This window comes from Marmota flaviventris, chromosome 1 (assembly GCF_047511675.1).
Source record: "Marmota flaviventris isolate mMarFla1 chromosome 1, mMarFla1.hap1, whole genome shotgun sequence".
Taxonomy (NCBI): domain Eukaryota; kingdom Metazoa; phylum Chordata; class Mammalia; order Rodentia; family Sciuridae; genus Marmota; species Marmota flaviventris.
Genome location: NC_092498.1, coordinates 198110695 through 198132691, shown reverse-complemented (window position 1 = coordinate 198132691; position 21997 = coordinate 198110695). Strand labels below are relative to the sequence as shown.

At 41.9% G+C, this 21997-nt stretch overlaps 1 protein-coding gene across 3 annotated transcripts in view; it reads right to left on the bottom strand.

Moving 5' to 3' along the window:
• Myrip (myosin VIIA and Rab interacting protein) overlaps nucleotides 1–21997 on the bottom strand; it is a 333894-nt gene that overhangs the window by 171570 nt on the left and 140327 nt on the right. For all 3 annotated transcript variants that reach the window (XM_071600012.1, XM_071600020.1, XM_071600018.1), the window contains exon 3: nucleotides 1667–1888. In XM_071600012.1, the coding sequence (XP_071456113.1) occupies nucleotides 1667–1888 (222 nt within the window). The remainder of the gene's footprint in view (nucleotides 1–1666; nucleotides 1889–21997) is intronic.

Below are 21997 nucleotides of genomic sequence, written 5' to 3'. Positions count from 1 at the left end.
TTTGTTAAGTACCACGACTGCATGCTTTAATTTTACCAGATACTTCTTATTAACTGGCCCCCTCATTTTCTTCCAGTACATTCACAGCCCCCTTCTGCTCTTTCTCCCTTCACTATGTGGATATTGTCTTTACTTCCTTCATTATTCAATATCTTTTGTTATTTGATACCCGTCACCCTCTGACCTGTCCCAACCCATGAAAACCCCCAACCCAGGAACAGATCACTGTCTACATTTGCACATGGATGGCTAAGTGTGGCTGGTGCAAAACACACTATGGGAAGAGCCTAGATCCCAAACTCTTGTGGCAGCTATTTCAAACCTGTCCTTGTTTCTTCCAATATCCAGATTTCTTGTCCAGAGTGCCTGACCTTACTCCAACTTTACTGAGAAGTGGAAGGCATGAATGAACCTTTCTCTGTCTGAGTTCCCAAACATATGCTCATGGACAATCAATCTTCTCCTTCCCTCTGTTACAGGGCATCACCCACTCCCCAATTCCTATTAACCTGCCACCTGGAGACTCAGATAAGTTCCTTGCTCTGAAAGTCAGGCACAGGACCTGGGCAGCACCTAGCCAGCCCTGGATACTGGGTGTTCAATAAACCACTCTTTGCTTCAGTTGGTGTCTCTGAGCTACTTTTTTCTTTACAGCTCAGAGACTACTTCATAAGGGAGGGTACTTAGTAGCTATCCTCATTAACTACCTCTGTGGGAAAATACTAGGACTTGATATGTTAAAGGATATGAGCAAGAAACAGGGCAGAGGGAGGAGAGGGGGAGGAAGGAAGGAAAAGTCAGAGTGCCTGAGTGTGTGCTCTCAGGACCAGCCAGTCTCAGTGTTGCTCACTCACTGTAACACAGACGTTATGGAAGATGTCACAAACACAAATCACAGTGCACTCCACAGGGGCTAGGATCAGAAGACATTTTGCAGTCGTAAAGAACAAATACTAGACATTGGCTTATCAAACTCAGCAGTGTCCAAATACTCAACATATCAAAGAAGTGCTGTCAGTCCCTGAGGGAGGATGTGAAATTTCAATCGTCTCCTTCACACGGTGGTCATCATCTCCCTGTCCACAGTATTAAATCTTTTTTAATCCTTTTCAATCCTGCTTTTATTTCATGGCCACTATGAAACTTTCTCCAAGCCCTGAGGCCAATCACCCCTTGTTCAGTGTCCCCACAATCAATGTACAGGCTGTCAGGGGATATACCAATACATTCTGAGACCAATATCCAGTCATCTCCCTAAGTCTCTGAGTCAACAGCAACCTGCCTACCTTACCTTCACATTTCCTGCATAATTACTGCTGCATAATTCCTAAGAATCCCATGTCTGCTTTGCAATGAATGAATGAATGAATGAAAGGATGAGACCAGATAAGAAATTTTAAAAGGATAAAGCCTGGTGGGAGCTGCATCTTCGATTCCAACATGGCCCTTATCTCTCCTCTGTAGTTACACCCACATGCTCCTGTGAGGCCCGCCCTCATCCTCTTCATGAAGGTCAACAGTTATCCTTCGCCACACCTCACCTCAGTCATCTCTTTACTGTAGTCAATACTCTAGGCAGATCTGTCAATCACTGTTGCACCCACCTGGTTGAAGAAAGTGGTGGGTGCCACCAACTGAGACCCTGAGAGTGTGCCCAGCCACTCACCTGGCCTGCTGGCAGACGCAGCAGACCCAGACCTTCTCGTGCTTCTGGTAGGAGCAGCAGCTCTTGCAGACGTTGAACTTGCAGTCCCCACAGCGGCGCTTGGTGTTGACCAGGAAGGTGAAGGGTGAGCAGCAGCGCATGCAGCAGTGCTCCACGAACTTCTGGTGCTTTGAGAGGATGCTGCACTTGCTGCCTTCCTCGTCCAGCTTTTGCTTCATCTCACTGGGAAGCCAGAAAGAGAGGAGGAGAGCGGGAGATGGGGAGAAGAGAAACAGTGCATCAGGTAGGGGGCCATCTCCCCAAAGCAGCCAACCCTGGCCCTCCCACAGGCAGAGAGACCTTGCAGGATCTTCCTGTAGAACGACAGAATCCTGAAAGATCAATTCTTGACACAATGTCCCGAGACAAAGATGGGCTGATACTGCATAATCCTGTATCTCACATTTACCATTAGTGAACACGAAAACCCCCTTACGAATATTTCAGAGACTACATGGAGAAACAAATTATTATAAAACTAAGCATCATAGAAAAAATAAAAATCTTTCACTTAAATGCCTTTTTAGAGGAGCAGGAGATTACTTATGATAAAATATTAATCCTTTCAACAGTCTTGCTGGGAATATGAAAATGCTGTTCTGGTCTTATTTGGCATCCCTGGAAACCGACACATAGAGGGATCTTAAGGGCTTTCAAATCAATGTGAGTCAATAAGGATGCTTTGGGTGACAGGCAGATCTGAGGTACTGGTGCTTCGGGGCTGGATAAAAGACAATCCTCTTCTTCCAGACAGCTCATGGTCCAATGGGCACACAGCCAGCCATATTAGTACAAAATCTGACACCACACACATGCCTCTCTGAGCTCAGAGAGAAGGAAAGAGAAGTCCTGAGACCAAGGATCAAGCCCAAGCAACTGAGTTACCCTGGGGACACTAACTGAAATAACAAGTCCCTCTGAGTTGGAAACTCTGGGTTGTTTTTCCCACTACAAAAATGGCAGCTGACAAATAGGAATAGGAATATTATTGTTTCTGCTACTATTATGATTTTCACTACTACTTTACTTTTACTGTATTATTGTTATTATAGTAAAACACTGTATATACTATAGTAATATATCACTATGATAATTTGGTGTCATTATTTTTTTGTGCCCAGTTTTGTGATTAGGCAAGTCATACTGGATATGTCCACGATATATGTGGCAAATATTTACCTCCATTTATGTCTTGTGTTTTGTGCTTATGTTGTTTTTCAGCACTTAGATTTTAAATTTTCTGTAGTTCAATCATCATTTACATTTTTAATTTTTCTGTAGTTCAATGTTTTCTCTCATGACCCTGTAGACTTTATATTTTGCCTAAGAAGGCCAATAACACCCCACCTGTTTTTCACACATACTCAATTAGCTCCTGTGGTGGGTTAACCCACGGCCTCCCCAAAAGACAAGTCCACACCCTAATTCACTGAAGTCTGTAAATGTGATCTTATTTGGAAAATGATGAAGAAGTAATTAAGTTAAGGATCTCTAGATGAAATCAACCTGAATTATCCAGATGGGCTCTAAATCCAATGACAAGTGTCCTTCAAGAGACACACAACAATGTGAGGACACAGGAAGAGACTTCAGTGATTCCTACAAGTTGAGGGTGCTGGCGCTTGCCAGCCCCTCGAAGAGCTAGAAGTCTCCCCCGGAGCCGTGAGAAGGTGTGGAACTTTGCCAGCACCTTGATTGCAGACTTCTGGCCTCCAGAATAACAAACCGATGATTCCCCATTGTTTTTAGCCTCTTATTTGTGTAATCTGTTACAGCCCTGTGAGGAAACTAATGTAGGTCCCATTTAAATAGAAGGAAGAAAGGGAGGAAGGAAAGGGGTGGGGGGAGAGGAGGAAGCTGGAAAAAGAGTGTGGAGTCTTCTTTTCCTTTTATATCTTTAGCAGTCCTATTAGCTTCACCTTCAAAATGTGGACTGCATCTTTCAGGGTAGGCAATGTTAGATGTCAGCATAAACACTGTGTTATGGTTTAGAGATGAGGTGTACCCCAAAAGCTCACGTGTGAGTCAATGTAAGAATGTTCACAGGTGAAAGATTCGATTACGAGACTTGTAACCTAATCAGTGAATTAATCCACAAATCTGGATTAACTGGGTAGTGATTATAGTCAGGTAGGTGTGGCTGGCGGTATGCCTTTGGGGTTTCCATTCTGTCCCTGGAGGGCAGAGCTCTCTCTCTGTTTCCTGGTTGCCAGGTCCTGAGCTGCTTTGCTCTGTTGTGTCCCTTCCACTTGAGGTTTCCTTCCACTCGGAGCCTCACTTCAGGCTCCGAGATATAATAGAGTTGGCCGTCTATAAATTTTTCCTCTTTTAAATCATTCTTGAAGGTCTTTTGGTCACAGCAGTGCAAAGCTGACTAAGACACACAGTCAACACAAGATGTTACCTGGGTAACACAGCACACTGTTTTAGAGCAAATACACCACTCTAAGGATAAAAACAAGTGTTCTAAAGATAAGAACAAGTACATTTCAATGGTAAAAAGTATAGTAAATACATAAAGCACTAACAGTCAATTATTATTATTAAGTACTATGTACTTGGCATAATCATCTGGGCTATACTTTTATATGACTGGCAGTGCAATAGATTTGTTCACATCAGCATCACCACAAATGCATGAGTAAAGTGTTAAGTTACAATATAACAACGGCTATGAAGAACCAGGCTATAAGAAATTTTCATTTTCATTATAATCTTATGGGACCACTGTTGTGTATATGGCCCATCACTGACGAAAACAGGTGGCACATGACTGTATTAAGTTCTTTTTAAAATTTTTAGGTTTATTTTTAACTGATATCAATGAAAACATAAAAGCTATACACAAAGTTCTTGGAGGTGTTACTAATCCTCCTGTATGGGGTGTCTCTTAACTCCTGTTCCAGGTGCTCCTTTCCTTCATGATTCATCATTTGGATTAAAAGACATCTCCAGCTAAGATTGCTTTTCCTATACATACACTCTTCCTGTGCAAATGTCTTGCAGAAGCTATGCATTTGCTTTCTTGAGTCCCCGCAGAGGGGTCCTCAATTCTGGGCCTGTTTCATGTTTGTCTCTGTGCTTGGGAATCCTGCAACACATGAATAATAAGATTTTGATCTTCAGTCCCCTTGGTGGTAGAGGCTTGGGTTTTGAGGTTTACATTTCTCATGCAAGACTCCTTTTCCTCCCAGGGATTCAAGCAAATATTACCTTCTTTGTAGTTCCCCTAAGCCAGTAGGTAGAAATTCCCTAGTGGCTCCTTCCACTGAGAGCGAGACTGTTGAAGGAACGAAACTTCAGCTGCTTCAGAGGCTCATGGCCATACCACCTGCTTGTGCAGAAACTTTCTCTCTGGTTTTAAATCCCCTGTTCACATGTACCCAGCTATGGTCAGAATGTTTATGTTCTTACCCCCAAAATACAATGTGATGACTTTACCTTCAATGTGATGACTTTAAGAGGTAAGGTCTTTTGGAGTCAACTAGATCATGGGATTAGGCATGAGATGAATAATGTCTTTATAAAAGAGGCCTCAGAGAGCTGCCTTGCCCGTCCCCTATAAGGAGAAGCAGAGAGAAAGCACCATCCATGACCAAGGAAATGGTCTCTCACCAGACACTGAATCTGTCAATGCTTTTATTGTAAATGTCCCTGCTCCAGAAGTGTGAGAAATAAATTTCTGTTATTTATGCACCATCAAGTCTGTGGTATTTTCTTATAGGAGCCCAAATGGACTAAGATATACAGTCTGAGAATTTGTTTTCATTTCCACCCAACTTTGCAAAAATTGAGACACAATCTAGATATATAAAATTCACCCCCTTTAAAGCATACATCTCACCTTATTTCTGTATGTGCATACATTTAATAAAGAAATTTTCATCTCGTCAAAAAGAAACCAAGGATCCATTAAACAATCCCTCTTGATTCTCCCCTTCTCTCAGCCCCTGCCAGTTACTAATCTACTTTTGTTTTAGGAATTTGTCTAATTTGGGCATTTCATATAAATAGACACACTTGGCCTTTTATGTCTGACATCTTTCCTTTGCATAGTGTGTTGAAGGTTCATCCATGATGTAGCATGGTATAGCTTCAGCCCTTCATTCTTTCTTTACTATTGAATAGCATTCTACTTATGGATATACTGTATTTTATTTATCCATTCACCAGTTGATTGACATTTAGGTTTTTTTTTTCCTGAGCTATGGTAAGTAATACTGCTATGAACGTATGTATACAAGTTTCTGAGTGGACATATATTTCAATTCTAGGAGTGGAAATGCTGGGTCATAGGATAACACTACTTAAAAAACTTCCAGACTGTTTTATGAACAGCTACACCATGGCCAGCAGTAATTTGAAGGTTGCAATTCCTCCATACTCTCACCAACACTGTAATTGTCTACCTTTTTTGTTATAGCTATCTTAGGGGGTGTGAGGTGGTTTCTCATTGTGGTTTTTATTTGTATTTCCCTCACGACTAATAATGTTGAACATCTTTTCATGAGCTTAGGAGACATCTGCAAATCTTCTTTGGAGAAATGTTTATCCAAATCTAAATTAGATTACTTGTTTTTTATTGTTGTATTCCAGGTGTTCTTTATATATTCTGGAGACAAGTCCCTTTTCAGATACATGATATGCAAATATTTTGCATTTTTATATTAAGCCTCATGTTTTATAAAGAGTGTTTGGTAGTTAATGGCCGAACTAGTATTGGAAGAGAAGACAGGCTCCGGTCAGCTAATGATTATAGTAAAAGAGCAAATATGTATACTTGGCTGAATAAAATGTTCACAGAGGACAGTACAGAGGTATTTTCTCAAGGAAGGAAGATGCTCTTCAGTCCTTTAGATTCAGAACACAATGAGCTAAGTCACTGACAGCTACAACATTGTAAACAATATAAGAGCAGCCTCAAATCAACACTAAACTAAATGGGATAGAATATCTAGGAATAAACGTCTTTGAGGATCAAAAAAGTCCTATGAACTCAGTCCAAAGGATCACTTGAGCTTTATGAGTTGTTTCCCGACACACCAGACTGCAAATTCCCACGGCATTTTAAAACTCACTGAGTGTCCAAAAATAAACTGTACCAAGCCCTTCCAAGTTCATTACAAGCAAATGAGGTGTTTTGAGCCACAGAGTCAGTGGTGGAAAGGAATGCCATTCATCTGGACCATTTGTTTCTCATTAGATTGTATTTTCCTACTGTCTTTCATAGATGTCATCAGTGGCGTCTACATAGTGGCTGCTATGGTTCAAATGCCTCATCCAAAGTTCATGGGCTGGAAACTTAATCCCCAATGCCACAGTGTTAAGAAGTGGCACCATTAAGAGATTTGGTCATGAATGGATTAATGTCATTATCACAGCAGCAGGTTAATAATGGCAAGAGTGGGTTCTGTTTTAGTCAGCTTTTGCATCGCTCTGACCAAAAATACCTGAAAAGAATCAACTTAGGGAAGGAGAAGTTTATTTTGGCTCACAGTTTCAGAGGTTCAGTCTGTGGTCGGCTGACTTCAGTGCTCTGGGCCCAAGTGGAAGGGTGTGGTAGAGGAAAGCAGCTCGGGACACGGCAACCAGGAAGCAGAGTATAAGCTCCACTCACCAGGAACAAAATATAAACCCCCAAAGACATGCTTCCAGTGACCTATCTCCTCTAGTCACACCTAAATGACTATAGCTACCACCCAGTTAATCCATATCAGTGAACGGATTCACAGATTATGTTGCAACTCATAATCTAATTATTTCAGCTCTGAATGTTTTTGCATGTCTCACACATGAGCTTTCTGGGGACACCTTATATCTAACCCATAACAAGCTTCCTTATAAAAGGATGAGTTCGGATCCCTCCGTCTGAACACATGTGCTCTCTTGCTCTTCTACCTTCTACCTTCCACCAAGGAATGATGCAGCAAGAAGCCCTCAACAAATGTGGGCTTCTTGACCTTAGGCTTCCCAGCCTCCACAACCATAAGTAATAAATCTCTGTTCTTATAAATTATCCAGTTTGGGTATTCTATGATAGCAACACAAAATGGACTAAGACACTGTATAATTATAGAATCAACCCCAAGTTGTACAAAATAAGCTACCCTCTTGAGATGTCCTGGGAAGGACCAGGCCCTCAAATGGCCAGACAAAAGAGTGATGGATTTAGGATCTGCTATAAGGGTGCAGAGCTGGGTTGAGTCACTCACTAACACCCCTGCAATCTTTCTGGGCTTCTTTTTTTCTGTGTGCCCGTTTTGATTACTGCTTCATAGTATTGCTCTAGATTTTTAAATCAGTAAAGAAACAAAAGTCAAATACTAGCTATTCATTTGTATTGTCAAGAAATTCAGTGATCTGAGTATGCATCACATTTGATCACACTTGTTTACACGTCAAGTTTCCTGTGATGGCATTTGGGCAAAAGTGTTTAATATTTATTTGTTGCTTGAGCACCGGGTAACAGTGGTTGTGAGGTAGTTTTTATTTGCATTTGTCTAATAACTAAAAATTTTGGACAGATCTAGTCTGCTCTGTAGAAATGTCCTCTGATATCTTGTCCACTCTCTTCCTGATAGATTGCTCTAGAGTGGCCCTCTGAAAAACGTGTGAACATTCCATGGTCTCTCTTTCCAAGGCCAGGCCAACTCTAATAATTGCTAATGGGTGAGTTGCTGTGTGTTGAGAGGCTGCCACAGGCACTGTAGGGCTGGGTGTCATGATGAGTTAGCAGTGTCTCAGAAGCACAGCAGGGAGAAGGCATGCATGTCACTTCTTGGCTTTGCTCCAACTTGCTTATCAAAGGGACAGCCCACAGCTAGGAACCACCACTTGATGGTCACAGGCACCACTGATCAGACTGTCAATCATTCATTCAATTCACACTTATTGAGGATCTACCCTTTCAGACTCTGCAGATAAAAAGAAAAGAATTTCTCCCTTCATGGAACATGTATTAAGGTAGAATTCAGATGATGAAAAACTAAGCAACACAAAACAATTATGAATCATGAGAATTACAACAGTATTAGTAGGAAATGAGACTGAGAATCACATGGAGACCAATTTTAGATAGGATGAGAGAGAGGGCTTTTTTGGGAGGGGGGAGATTTAACGTAACATAATAAGATAGGAAGGAGCTAGAAAAAGGGAATACACAACATTCTAGACAGAAGATGGAGCAGAGGGAAAGAGTTTTTGAGGGGAGACTGAGGATCACAAGTTGAGGCTGTGGAAAAATGTTTGGATTTTATTCTAAGTACAAGGAAAAGTTATAGAGGATTGTGATGAGGGAAAGAGCAGGTCTCTATTTACATTGGAAAATCAGCTGCTGTCAGGTGAAGGTCCACCCACAGAAGGCCTTGAGTAGAAACATGGGGTGCTATGAGAATAAAGGTAAGGGTGCCTGAGATTTGTACTGGAAGTATATGGTGCACTGTGATCATCCAGCTAAGGGTGGCAGAAGTTTGCACTGGAGAGTGCAGAGTACTGCAGTCATCTAGGTAAGGGTGGCTGAGATTTCAACCAAGACAGAATCTGATGAGATGGAGGCTAGTGTGCTGGGCCTGGTGATGGCCCAGGAGGGTAGAGAACTGGGTTTTTGGGTTGTGTTCCCAGGTGGACAGTTCAGTTGTTCTGGAGACAGAGAAGATTAGGATAGGGAAGAACATGCTTTAGTGAAATCTGTGAGATACCTGAGGATTAGCACCAAGAGATCAACTAAGTATATGTTTCAGCATCTCAGAGGAGGGACTTGGGCCAATTTTGTACATTTGGGAGCCACATTCATAGATCTCTTCATAAGTATGGGAATTGATGAGCCACTATTGGGGAGAGATTATAGCAAGGGAGAAACAGGGATTCGGAACAAGCTAGGTGAATCCCAAATATTTAGACTCAGGTAAGAAGGTTGAAGAGGTGAAGCCTGAGAGACTGAGAAGGATGCAGAGGAAGAGGAAGTCCAAGAGAGGATGATTGTCTATCTTGGGGGGCAGAGAAATGTCTACTGGATTCGGCCACATGGAGTTCATGGATGATCAGTGGGGGTGGTAGGCAGGAGCCAGGCTGTCATGGACCTAGGAGTGAATGTGAGGTTAGGTAGTAGGATACTTCTTCCAGTGATGGTTTAAATGATTTTGAGAGGTGGGTCTCAAGGGGTGGACCTGATTTATAGTATAATAATAATCACGATCATTTTAAAATATGTTTTGCTTTTAATATGTCATGGGTACTATCACTCTCATTGAGTAATTACAGGCAGAATCATTTTTGCTGCCCCCAGTGGTGTTATAAAAGAAACAATCAAGGCCATTTGAGCTCAGTATACCACAGATTTATGAGGAAAGAGAATAAAATGTAGACATTCTCTCTGAATGTTAAAGTTCATCACAAAGACTAAACATGCTATGTGGTTGCCAGCAATAAAGAGAGAGCATTTTAGGCCAGAATCCAGAGTCTTCACTGCACCCCACACATCTCCTATGAGCACTGTTTGATGAGGTGCTGGGGACCCTCGTCCCCCCAAAGCTCTGCAGGCAACTGAGCAAACAGTGGATGTTGGGGAGAGGGTAAGAGTGTTGTTCTGCACCTCATAGCTGCTATTCACTTCTTTGAAGCTTTGGTTTCTTTCTTTTCCTTTTTTTTTTGGTCATCTCAAAGAGCTTATTGAAGAAATAAATTAATAAAGAAACATATCTGAGATGTATAACAAGGGCCTAGGAAGTTAAAGCAACTCTGGAAACATCTGGCATTATTTCAGTTCAAATCAGCAGCTAAACTTTCATTCCACAAAAATGTGCTCAGAGAAGTGTCCCACTTCCCCAATGGGTCTTCTGGGATATTGGAATATTTGGCCAAACCCACTAGTCATGATTTAATTTATCAATATGAGGTCAATCGACTTGGTAATTCAATTTATGGTGTGGGTAAAAAGTAATAGTTCTATCTGGGTGCAGTGGCACACGCCCGTAATCCCAGCAGTTTGGGAGGCTGAAACAGGAGGATCAGGAGTTCAAAGCCAGCCTCAGCAAAAGTGAGGCATTAAACAACTCAGTGAGACCCTGTCTCTAAATAAAATACAAAATAGGGCTGGGGATGTGGCTCGGTGGTCGAGTATCCCTGGGTTAAATCCCCAGTACCAATAAAAAAAAAAAATAGCTCTAACTACATCCATCACTAAATTTGTTTGTTTGTTTATTTCCTTGGGGTGGTGGTGGTAAGAGTGAGGATATCTACAGTCCTTTCTATATCTCGAAACATTTTTTGCTACTTACTATCTCTATATAGAAAGGATAAAAACACTGAAAAATTTTGGGTCACTCAAGAAACCATAGGAGAAAGTCATAGTTTATACTGAACATATTCAACCTATAATTGATGAAGAATTGACAATCAATCACAATAAGAAAAAAAGGGTGACATGTGACATGCAAACTCACATGACTTACTTCTATGGAACCCACTGAAGTAAATAAAAATGATAGAAACAGATAGTAAGCTCCATATTTAATAAAACTAAGGATCTCACACAATGCCTTCTCTCTCCTCCACAATAGATTATGGAAGATGTCTAGTGACATTTATGCATCTGAAGGGAAGGGAGTGAAATCAGATGCACATCCAGTTATTAAAGAGAGTTGTTTAATAACCGAGGAGAGCACCTTAAGGGCATTGCGATTCTTTCCTTGAAAGAAGAGAAATGAGTGAAGGGCCAAGAAAGAGAAGACCTTCAAACTGCAGATTCACATCAATAACATGTTAGTTAAGAACTCCAAAATAAATCTAGACTTTGGCCAGAAGCCTGTGGGGAGGGGGGACATCTTAGCCTACAAGAGGGGACACACTTCCAAGTCCTTGGGCTTCTTAGATTGAGTGGGAAAGTTTCTGCAGGAGATGTTCCCTGGGGCATCCAGTCTCAGCTCACTCTGTGTCCCCCCTCCAGAACAGTCTCCACTGCCTCCAAACACCCACACCCATCTTTGCTTCCCTGACTTGAGGGAAGACCCTCCTCGGAGCCCCTGAAGTTCCACTAAGTACAGTTTGACGGTCACCATCCTCACCTCCTATCTTCACAACTCTGTGAGGAAGGGAGGCCAATCATATTTCTTATCTTCTCAAATCAGCCACAGGGCATAAAATAGATCAGAATCCTTCACAGACGACCATGAGTGACTTCATCTGAGCAGGAGCCCAAGAGGAATGGAGGTGGTGAGGACCACGAATGGAAGAGGCTGATGGAGGATGTTCTAGGTACGGGTGAAGGAAGCGTCCTATTCTGTAAAGTCTGGCTGCACACAAGTCCTGGGTGGAGCGCATACCCTGCTTCTTCCTCTACCACCCACTCCTCTAAGTGCAGCCCAGTTTTCTGAATTTACTCTAACAGAGACCATGCTAATCTTAAAGGAAAACTGACCCCTAAATCTTCATTAATCATTAAAATAAAAATGTAGGCAAGGTCATAAAAGCCACGAATCATGATGAATCTATGGCAGTCCTGTTAAGCCCAGTGAAAATCAGCACATGTTTTTTTAAAAAAGAGAAATAACAGCATCTAGAGTATGGAAACAACAGGCTCAGCCCCTTCTCTGAGGTACTGATTGTTGGGCCGAGCCTATTTCTTGCTTTTCCATGGTCTTCTGTGTAGCACAGGCAGTGTTGGGGGCTGGACCACTGAGCCACATCCCCAGCCCGATTTTGTATTTTATTTTATTTGCACTCCCTAGACTCTCTTGCCTGTGGGTGTTGGTTACTCCTGCCAGTGGGAGGAATCTGTGTGAAGCCCCACGTGGAAGGCAGGTGCCATTGTTCTGCTTTATGCTCCAGTGTGGGGAGGAGTCAGTGGGTGAACAGCCTCTGTCTCTCCTCCGTGATGGGGGTGATTTCAGTATCAATGGTGGCAGTAGCAATGACTCCACCAAGCAAATATAGACTTGCAGGTTCTAGTCACGCTCTTTGCTCCCTTTTCTCCTCCAGCCCTGAAGGCAGAAGCAGACTTCCTCATTTTCTGATCTCAGGATAGAATCATGTTCTTCCTGTTGCTTTTCCAGCTCTTATAATACTTTAGTAATCGATTCCCTGAATTTAACAGTCTTCATATCAAATATTTGGAGGGTTTCTGTTTCCTTGATGATATCCTGAATGGTCCATCTTTGGAGAGCCAAAGTCATGTATGGTCACATCCAAAGGTTTGTAAAGGCCTCCTTGACATCTGCACTTTTTTTTTTTTTTTTGGTACTAGGGATTGAACTCAGGGGCACTCAACCACTGAGCCACATCCCCAGCCCAATTTTGTATTTTGTTTGGAGACAGGGTCTCACTGAATTGCTTAGTGCCTCACTGTTGCTGAGGCTGGCTTTGAACTCCTGAATTCTCCTGCCTCAGCCTCCCGAGCCACTGATTACAGGCATGCACCACAGCACCTGGCAACATCTGTGCTTTTCATCAGTCTAGCTGATCTCTCTAGCTGACATCATCACATGCTTTCTGACATTTAATGCATTGTGCATTGGATGTGAGCTGCTATTTACTTCTATTTGATTTGTCTACTCAGAACAGAATATCAGTGAAGGTAAATGTCAGCTATGGAGTGATGCCAGATTTCACTGTGAGAGCTGTTACGGCTTTTACTGCCCTGATGCCCATCCACAGCTGATCCTCCCAACCTGTAACTCCCTAATCGTTGCAGAGAGAACTCCCTTCTCTGTTGTTTTCCTGATGCCAGTGAGCCCCTTGAAGCCACCTGATCTCCTCTTCAGATTAACTCACATTTCATTATTTCTTCCCGGGAGTCTGCTCCTCTGTCCTCCTCTTTCTTGTTCTACGTCACCCCACATAATCCATAGTGTGTCATAAATGACTCTGTGTGCCAGTGCTTCTCACCTCTTCAGTCTCACATTTTCTTCTAAGACATATACCCACCTCGGGACTGAGGTCTTTATCCTAGAGTTTATAACTGCTGATATCTTTTCCAGGTCATCACATTATGTGAACTAAAAATGTCTAAAAACATACTGGTTTTTCCCAGGCCTGTTTTTTTCCCAAAGAGCATAACTTCTATTCAGAGGTCCTTCTGGAAGCTTAGGACTCAACCTCAACTCCTCCACCCTCCTTTTTTTTTTCACATCTGCTCTTAATCTTGTATCAAATCCTCTCCAATTTGCCATTAAAATACCCCTTCCACACATCTTTCCTGCCCCTGCTGTGGCCTTGCTCAGGCTCGGCATTGCCCACCTGCACCACCACACTAGACTCTGTGCCAAGCCACTGTTGTGATGGGAGCAGAGTGATCTGCCTCCATCACTACCCAGCGACATTCGATGGTACCTACTGGAGTGTGTGAACCTCCCCTCCCTATGTTTGCCTGAGATCTTTCCTCCTTGTGACCTTCCCCCTTTTCCTTACTGGCAAATTTATTCTCTTTTCTCTCCCACACCCACTTCAAATGTCATTTCTTTACCAAGTTTCCAGTTCCACCATGCACAGCTAGATAGAACCCTGTGCCTAACTCTATCAGTACCTCGCTGAATTTTAACCATTGGTTTTTGTGCCTTCGACGGGACAATGGACTCCATAAAGAGGAGGACAGTGGTGGCATCCTTTCTCCCTAGTGTAGAAGGACTGGTCTGAACCACTTGGCTAGGTGTGTGTTCCATTCCTCCCAGAACACCAGCTCAGCCAATGGGCAAAGGATTGCAAAGAAGCCTGAGCACTGGCCAGATGAAAATAAAAACTCCCTGACAATTAACTGCTTAGGCTTCTGACAGTTTGGGAAACATGTAGGCAAAATAATGAAACATTTGGCCAGCTCTTGCTTTGCATCTGTAAATTTTGAACATGCACCTGACAAGACTTTTTGCTCTTTGCTTTTTTAATTTACTGGAAATAAAGCATCACAGGAAAGTTAAAAAAAATAAAATAAAATACTCAGACATGCAACAAACCGCAGTTCTCACATCTTTGTCCCACCAAGGGATAGAATTCTTCTTTTTTTAAATTTTTGAATAAGAGATTAATTTCATGGTAGAATTTAACGTGTTTTTATTCCCCATTCACACACTAGTATATAAAAGTTTCTACAGTCCAGGCTTTTGGATGAGCACCTGCACCCTCTCCAGAGTTGGTCAAAACCTAGCTCACGTGGCATCCACAGAAATAGATGTGTTTGCCCTAGAGAATTTTCTTCCTGTTGTTGAGCTTATTGATGTGGATCTGACCTTGAGCAAAATAAAATCTATCTCCCAAGAGAAATGGAGCTGTCATCACTCTCTGGCTTGTTGCAAACAAAATAAAAATGTTCCAGACTTCATTCTCTCACTTACCTAGGCTGAATACAGGCTCAGAGGCTCTCTCTAGCTGACATCATCACATGCTTTCTGACATTTAAGGCATCATGCATTGTATGTGAGCTGCTATTTAATCCTATTAATATTTGATTTGTCCATCCAGAAGAGACTATGAGGGAAGGTAAATGTCAGCTAGGGAGAGATGCCAGATTTCACCGTGAGAGCTGTTATGGCATTTACCACCCTGATGCCCATCCACAGCTGATCCTCCCAACCTGAAACTCCTTAATCATCGCAGAGAGAACTACCTTCTCTGAATTTAAGTTCTGAAAGAAAACAATTGAAAAACCTCTAGAACATTTTTTTAAAATCTTAAAATATTATACTTCTTGTACTTCTCCTTTACCAGATCGACAGAGGTGAAAGTTCCTTGCTTTATTCATGCTTTTATAAAAAAGACTGGAAATCACCTTTGTGGAATGCCTACTATGGGTGAGGCATTTGGAAAAATGAATCCCCGACAAAGCCCTTTGAGGAAAAGTAGGAGGGGCTCCCCACTTTCCTCATCTTGCTGTCAAGAGAATGTTCATATGTGGCTGTCCTTCTGCATCTGAGTGGTAAGCAGCCCTAGGCATGGGTGGAGTTCCTCCAACTGCACAGCCTCCAGAGATGTGTTTGTTCATGTAAGCGATGTACAAGCTACGGGGGGCAACCAGTTTTAAGAACATGATATACACATAATTACAAATTACAAACTATAAAATTACAAATTAGAAAAATCAGAGTGCCCAGAAGTAGGATTATGTACTTTACCCTTCACATGTATCATTTGATATACTGTGCTCACAACTTTTCTTGGATGTATCAATCTGTACCCACAATATCTGAAGTCAAAGAAAACCTTATGATTTCCTAGCATAGTCCCCCTCATTCCACAAACAGGTAATGGGCCCGAAATAACGTGTGCCAGATCACACATCGGGGGACTTGTCTGCTTGACTCTTTCTGGTGGGGTCTGTTAAACAGCCACTGGCCTTGGAGCAAAGGTACCACCAAGTCACAAAACTGGAAAGGTACAGTCACACATGGGTTCATGATTTGTTCTGAGGCAATATCATCACTGTGTGAACACTTGCAACCTACCCAGCTCTAGATGGTAGAGATCGCCACATGCCCAGGCAATGTGGAAGAGTCTTACTTTAAATTTTTAAAATTTTGTTTTTTCACTTTTCAAAAAATAATTATTTTTTTTTTTAAAAACTAAGACACACACAAAGGGTCAGTGTTTTAGTCAGCTTATTCATTGCAGTGACCAAAAGACATGAAAATAACAATTTTAGAAGAGGAAAAGTTTATTTGAGACTCATGGTTTCACCAGTCTCGGTCAATACATGGCCGACTCCATTGTTCTGGGCCCCAAATGAGGCAGAACATCATGGTGGAAGGGTAAGGAGGAGGAAAACAGCTCAGTACCTGGAACCAGGAAGCAGAGAGAGAAGGGGGGGGGAGAGAGAGAGAGAGAGAGAGTGTGTGTGTGTGTGTGTGTGTGAGTGTGTGTGTTTTCCACTCTCCAGGGACAAAATATAAACTTCAAAGGCGTGCTTCCCCTGACCTAGCTCCTCCAGCCACATGCTACCTGTCTACAGTCACTACCTAGTTAATCCCTAATGAGATTAATGCACTCATTAGGTTAAGACTCTTAAAACCCAATCACTTCACCTCTAAACCCCCTTATATTGTCTCATACATGAGCTTTTGGGGGACACCTCACATCCAGACCATAACAGTCAGGATCCTCAATATCATTGTCTCCCACCTCCATGTTGTGTCCCACTGGGGGGTCTTCAGGGCAGCAATACCCATGGAGCTGTCATCTCGAATGATAACAATGCTTCCTTCTAAAATCCCTCCTCAAGGGCTCACCTGAGGCTGTTTTATAGTTAACTTCTCTTAAAATAAGAAGTACATTATAAAATAACCATAAAACAACAGTTTGTATAGTAAATGCACCAACTAGTAACATAATCGTTTATTACCATTATCAAATATTATGCGTTGTACATAATTATATGTGCTAAGCTTTTATATGACCAGCGGTGCTATTGGTTTGTTAACACCAGCATCACCACAAGTACAAGCAATGTGCTGTGCTATGACATTGTGACTGCTACAACATCATTAGGCCATAGGAATTTCTTAGCGCCATTATAACTTAAGGGGCCACAGTTTTGTACGTGGTCTGTTGTTGACCAAAATGTTGCAAAATGGTGCATGACTGTCTAAGTAATGAAATACAATTTTGATTTAAAAAATAAATTCAAATGAGTCATCTAAATAGTTGTAACTATTTTTGACTATTGTATGTCTAAAAGTTCATAACACATAAATAACATATTGACTCAAATACAGAAGCACTTAACAATCTTAAAACATGCCCATTCAAAACATGGTATCCTCATCTCCCCTTAGCTATATTAATTCTTATGTTACCTAACTCTTCTAATGTTCAAAAAGTTTTTATCACCAAAATAGAGTTACCTTTAATTAGTCTGAACCTCTTTATACATCTGGTAACTTGCATTTTAAATACATTTTACACGCCTTTGGTAACGAAAAGGAAAAGATTGACTTGGTTCCTTGATTTCTGGAGCATTCATTCATTCATTCATTCATTCTTTTGTTCATTTACTTTTCCAATATATTAGGCTCCTATCATAGCTTAGCTTAGGAAGCAGACTAATGTAAGACAGAGCAACAGAACAAAGTCCAAGGTGCTGCAGACAGGTATATAAAAACATCAGGTGGCCAGAGGTGGAAGATTGGGGAGGTGCTAGATCAGAATAGATGCATAGGAATTACCTTCAGGAGAATGGAGGAAGACACTGTAGGTGCAGAGGATAACTCATGCAAATGTTCAGTTACATATCTGAGCTTGGTGTCTTTAAGAAGTGATGAGTGGTTGGCGCAGTGGCTGAGGTCAGAAATAAAGGGGAATAAGTTGGAGGGTGAGAGGTCTCTGACTGATTCTAAAGTCTTTTATGTCATGCTAAAGAATGAACAAATAAAAAGGAAATGATAAAAACAAGAGGAAGAAACTAATTTGAGAGATTTAAAAGCATTAGGTCTAACAGAATGTTGGGGTTCACTGTGGTGAGAAGCTGAAAATGGTAGTAGGATTTCTGGTATGGATTGTTAGGTAGGTAGGTGACGTGGATTATTATTTGGGATCATTTCTTTCCAGTCTTTTTCTCATGCTTGTTTATTTTTTGGCAACCCGTGTCTTGAATTAATTGTCCATAATTGTTAGATACATTGCACATGGAAAGTGACCTCTTTTTGGAATCGGTGGAATTGCTACAATTAGCGGGTCTCTGGAAGAGATGAAAGCCTTGAGAACAGGAGGATGAAGGCCCATTCCCGGACAAGTCTGAAGTGGGAGCAGAAATGGTGATCTGGGCATGAATGAAACGATAACAGAAACACGAGGTCCAGAATGTCAGCACACAGGAAATGAGAGATGCAAAGATCACTGACATCTTCCATGTACATGACTCATCTGGTAAAGAGATCATCCTGCAGATAGGAAGAATAACGTCAGAATGAGGGCCAGGTGAGCACATGGTGTATTTAGGTCTGACTCACTGAACACAAAGCAAACGTGTTTAGCATATAAAAAGCAAGAAAGCAGGCTAGCACTCTGGGGGGTGGGGTGCGGAGAGAGTCACACACATGGCTTACATCACTGTGCCACCATTATAAAAGTGGGAGCAGGAGCTCCCCTTATGAGCAGCTTTCTGAGGGTTAATAAGGAAAGGGGTGGGGGGTTGCTAAGGGCTGAATATTGGGAATTACCAGTACTTAGGGTGAAAAGAAGAATACATAAGCACTAAGAAATCTGTCAGGGTGTTAAGGCAGGGATCACACAGTAACATGGTAGCCACAGAAGAGTCACCTTCAAGGGGCCACAGGAAACACACTGCAATGGGTGCCCAGCTTGTTGAACAGTGGTCGGCATCTTTCATACAGAAAAGAGGAAGCTTCTAGTTTAAAGTTCACATTAAACCCCAGATCTGCATGAGAATTCCTTCCTTCCTGCCTCTTTCTATTTCTCTCTGCTACTTGTCTAGTGAAATATACAGTAACCAAGCTATGAATCAAGGGTCACAAATTAGCAAAAGAACAATGAAGAAAGAAATGTCTCAGTTGAGAGATTACTCATTGGGTGAAAAGATGAGAAGGGGAAATGACTTCATATCAAACTTGTACAAATTGAGTTGATAAACAAATTGAACCTTTCTCCAAAAACTCACAAAGTCTGGCCCTAACAAATAAAACTGGAATTCTCGGAGTAAATGATTTTCTTATCTAGGATTGCTCACACCCAGAAAAAAAAAAAAAAAAGAGTACATAATTTCTTTTAGATTCTTGGATCTTTTCCAAGAAATCTACCTCATTAAATAGATTTTGGAAGTTGTGCAAAGTTCCCTTAAGTATTGTTATGAGCAAAACTTTTATTGTTGCTAAGTATTCAAACAAAATGAATAGGGATTCAAATACGTGCACAGGATATTCTAAATAATACTGCAGCAGGAGCTGGTAGGGGAATGGGCTAAGAAAGGCTGTGGTTTCAGCCAGTGCTCGCTTCAGTCTGGTCCCATGGGGAGCTCCAGCACAGACAGAGTTGCCCAGCTGAAGAAAAAGAGCTGAGTCTTTGTATCCCCACCTCAGCCAGTCATTGGCAAAGATCTTCTCTTGCAGAGGAGTGAAGGCAGATCCTTTTGGGCGGGCAGTGGTTTCAAGAGTCTGATAAGTGCTCACAGCTGCCCACAGTAACTGAGGTTGGCAATGAAGAGGCCGAGTGGGGAGATAATAGAAGCTACTAAAATATCAAAGCAGGAATGTGTAACAGAAGGGAGGATACCCAAGTTTGAGACTGAGAGGAAAAACCCAGGCGGAAGTCATAAATGTAGGTGTCACCAGCATAGAGAAGAGAGTAGATGCAATTATCTAAGGAGAGAGGTAAGAAGAGAACCCAGAACCAAACCACCTACCTGCCTGGAGGCCAGAAGAAACCAGGAGAGGCTGAGATATGGGATCAGAATCCTTCAAGGAGGGCACAGTTGCTCTCTGCACAAGGCTACCAAGAGGTCAAGCAATACAAAGATCAAAAGATGTCCACTTGGGTTCTTAAAGTCATTGACCATAGAAAGAACAGTCTTGGTGAAATGGTAGAAGTAGAAGCTGGACCTCAGTTCAGAGTGGTTTGTGAAACAAATTTTATTTACTAAATTCAAATATGGATATGTTATGATGGTAGGTTATAGGGGCTATGATGGTAGGTTTTAGGTGCTCTGTTTTAAATATTTGGTTTAGTGTCACCATAATAATGTCTTTAAGAGGCAAAAAGTACAAAATTAAATCAACTGTCAAGTACAACTGTGAATACACATGAGGGCTGAGGGCTGAATAAACTCAGGGGACAGACAAGCACCAGGCTGTCCTGGTTCCAGTGCTCACCAGGACATTCCACTATGTTCACCCTGTGGCACCAAACCCAGGTTGGAGTCTGGCTCCCTCAGAGAGGGCAACAGGGACCCCGGGATCACCTTCTTTGGTCAGTGCTTGCCATGGCACTGCTGGTTCCAGAATCCCTGTTGGTGAGGGATGCATTCTGGGGATTCTTCTGCCACCTCTGTGAGAGCATGAGCCTGAAATATCACTCAGGAGTGTTTCTGACCATAATCAAAGCCTAACTCACCTACCTGTCTGTGCAGCAAACTCTGTCTGGCTCTCCACCTTCCCAGTAACTAACCACAAATAACCTCTTGATCCTTGCTCCTCAGGGCTCTCCGGTGGGGTACAGGAACCTGCAACAACCCTGGACTAATTCATAACCCAATACCTGCTCACACGGCAGCTAGATTTTTTTTTTATACCCAACCTAACTACCTTCAGAGCTGATCAAGCAAACGCATTAGAATGTAAGTTAATCACGTAGGCCAATTAAAACTATAAGATTCCCCACGGAACCCTGCACATTTCTGTGAGGAATTAGTAAGGACAAAGTACAGCTTTGGAAGGTAGGATTTCTCTTAAACTTGTGCTTAACAAAATGGATTTATGAAAATTTGGGATCATCTCTTAGAGAGACTTCCATCAGCCTCACTCAGAAAGTCAAATAGAATGGATTCTGCTTCTCTGTGAAGATCACCAGCTTCCCTGGGCCCAGGGTCTGGTATGTGAAAGAGAGAATAGTCTAGACTGGCCCAGTGAAGATGTACCTCTAACTCAAGCCGGGACAGAGTTGTAAAGCAAGGCCAGTATCGCAAATTCACTGTTTTTATTTTCCAATAAAAGCTCCAAATTGGATTTTTATGTAAACTTTCCAATTTCAAAACACTGACAAGGATCAAACAAAATATGCATAGCCTGGGCTAAGATCTGCACTCACCTGCATTTTAGCTCCGTTATAGAATACTTCCATGAGTAAGACCTTCCTGGAAGATAGGAGCTACCAGAGATGACAATAGAGAGAGAAAAGGAAGTAGAGGAAGAGCTCAAGGAGGAATGGCTGCCCAGGGAACAACAGACTCTGAATGCAGGTCTAGTTCTCCCATGTGCAGGGCCCACGTTTTTTCTGCATTATCTACAGAATCCTAATGGGGTTTGTAAATTGTTCTGTTCCCAAGACTCTGAGAATTTTCTGTTGAATGCCTGAACGCTTGTAGGGAAAAATTATGTAAAGTTGGGCTCAACAAAACTTAAAACCATTATTTCAATAAATTGTATAAATTGCTTCACGTTAAAAATGTTTATTTTTTTGAGCATTCTTTGGCACAGCAATGGAACACAAATAAATTATACCTAAGGAGCCCTTTGAGACAGTATTCTGATCTTGGGAATTCTGGAAATGTTTACAGATCATTAATCCTCATATGGATAAAAATGGCAAAAGACATTTAATTATAAGTCATCGCAGAGTTTCACAGGAAAGCAAACAGAAAAAGCG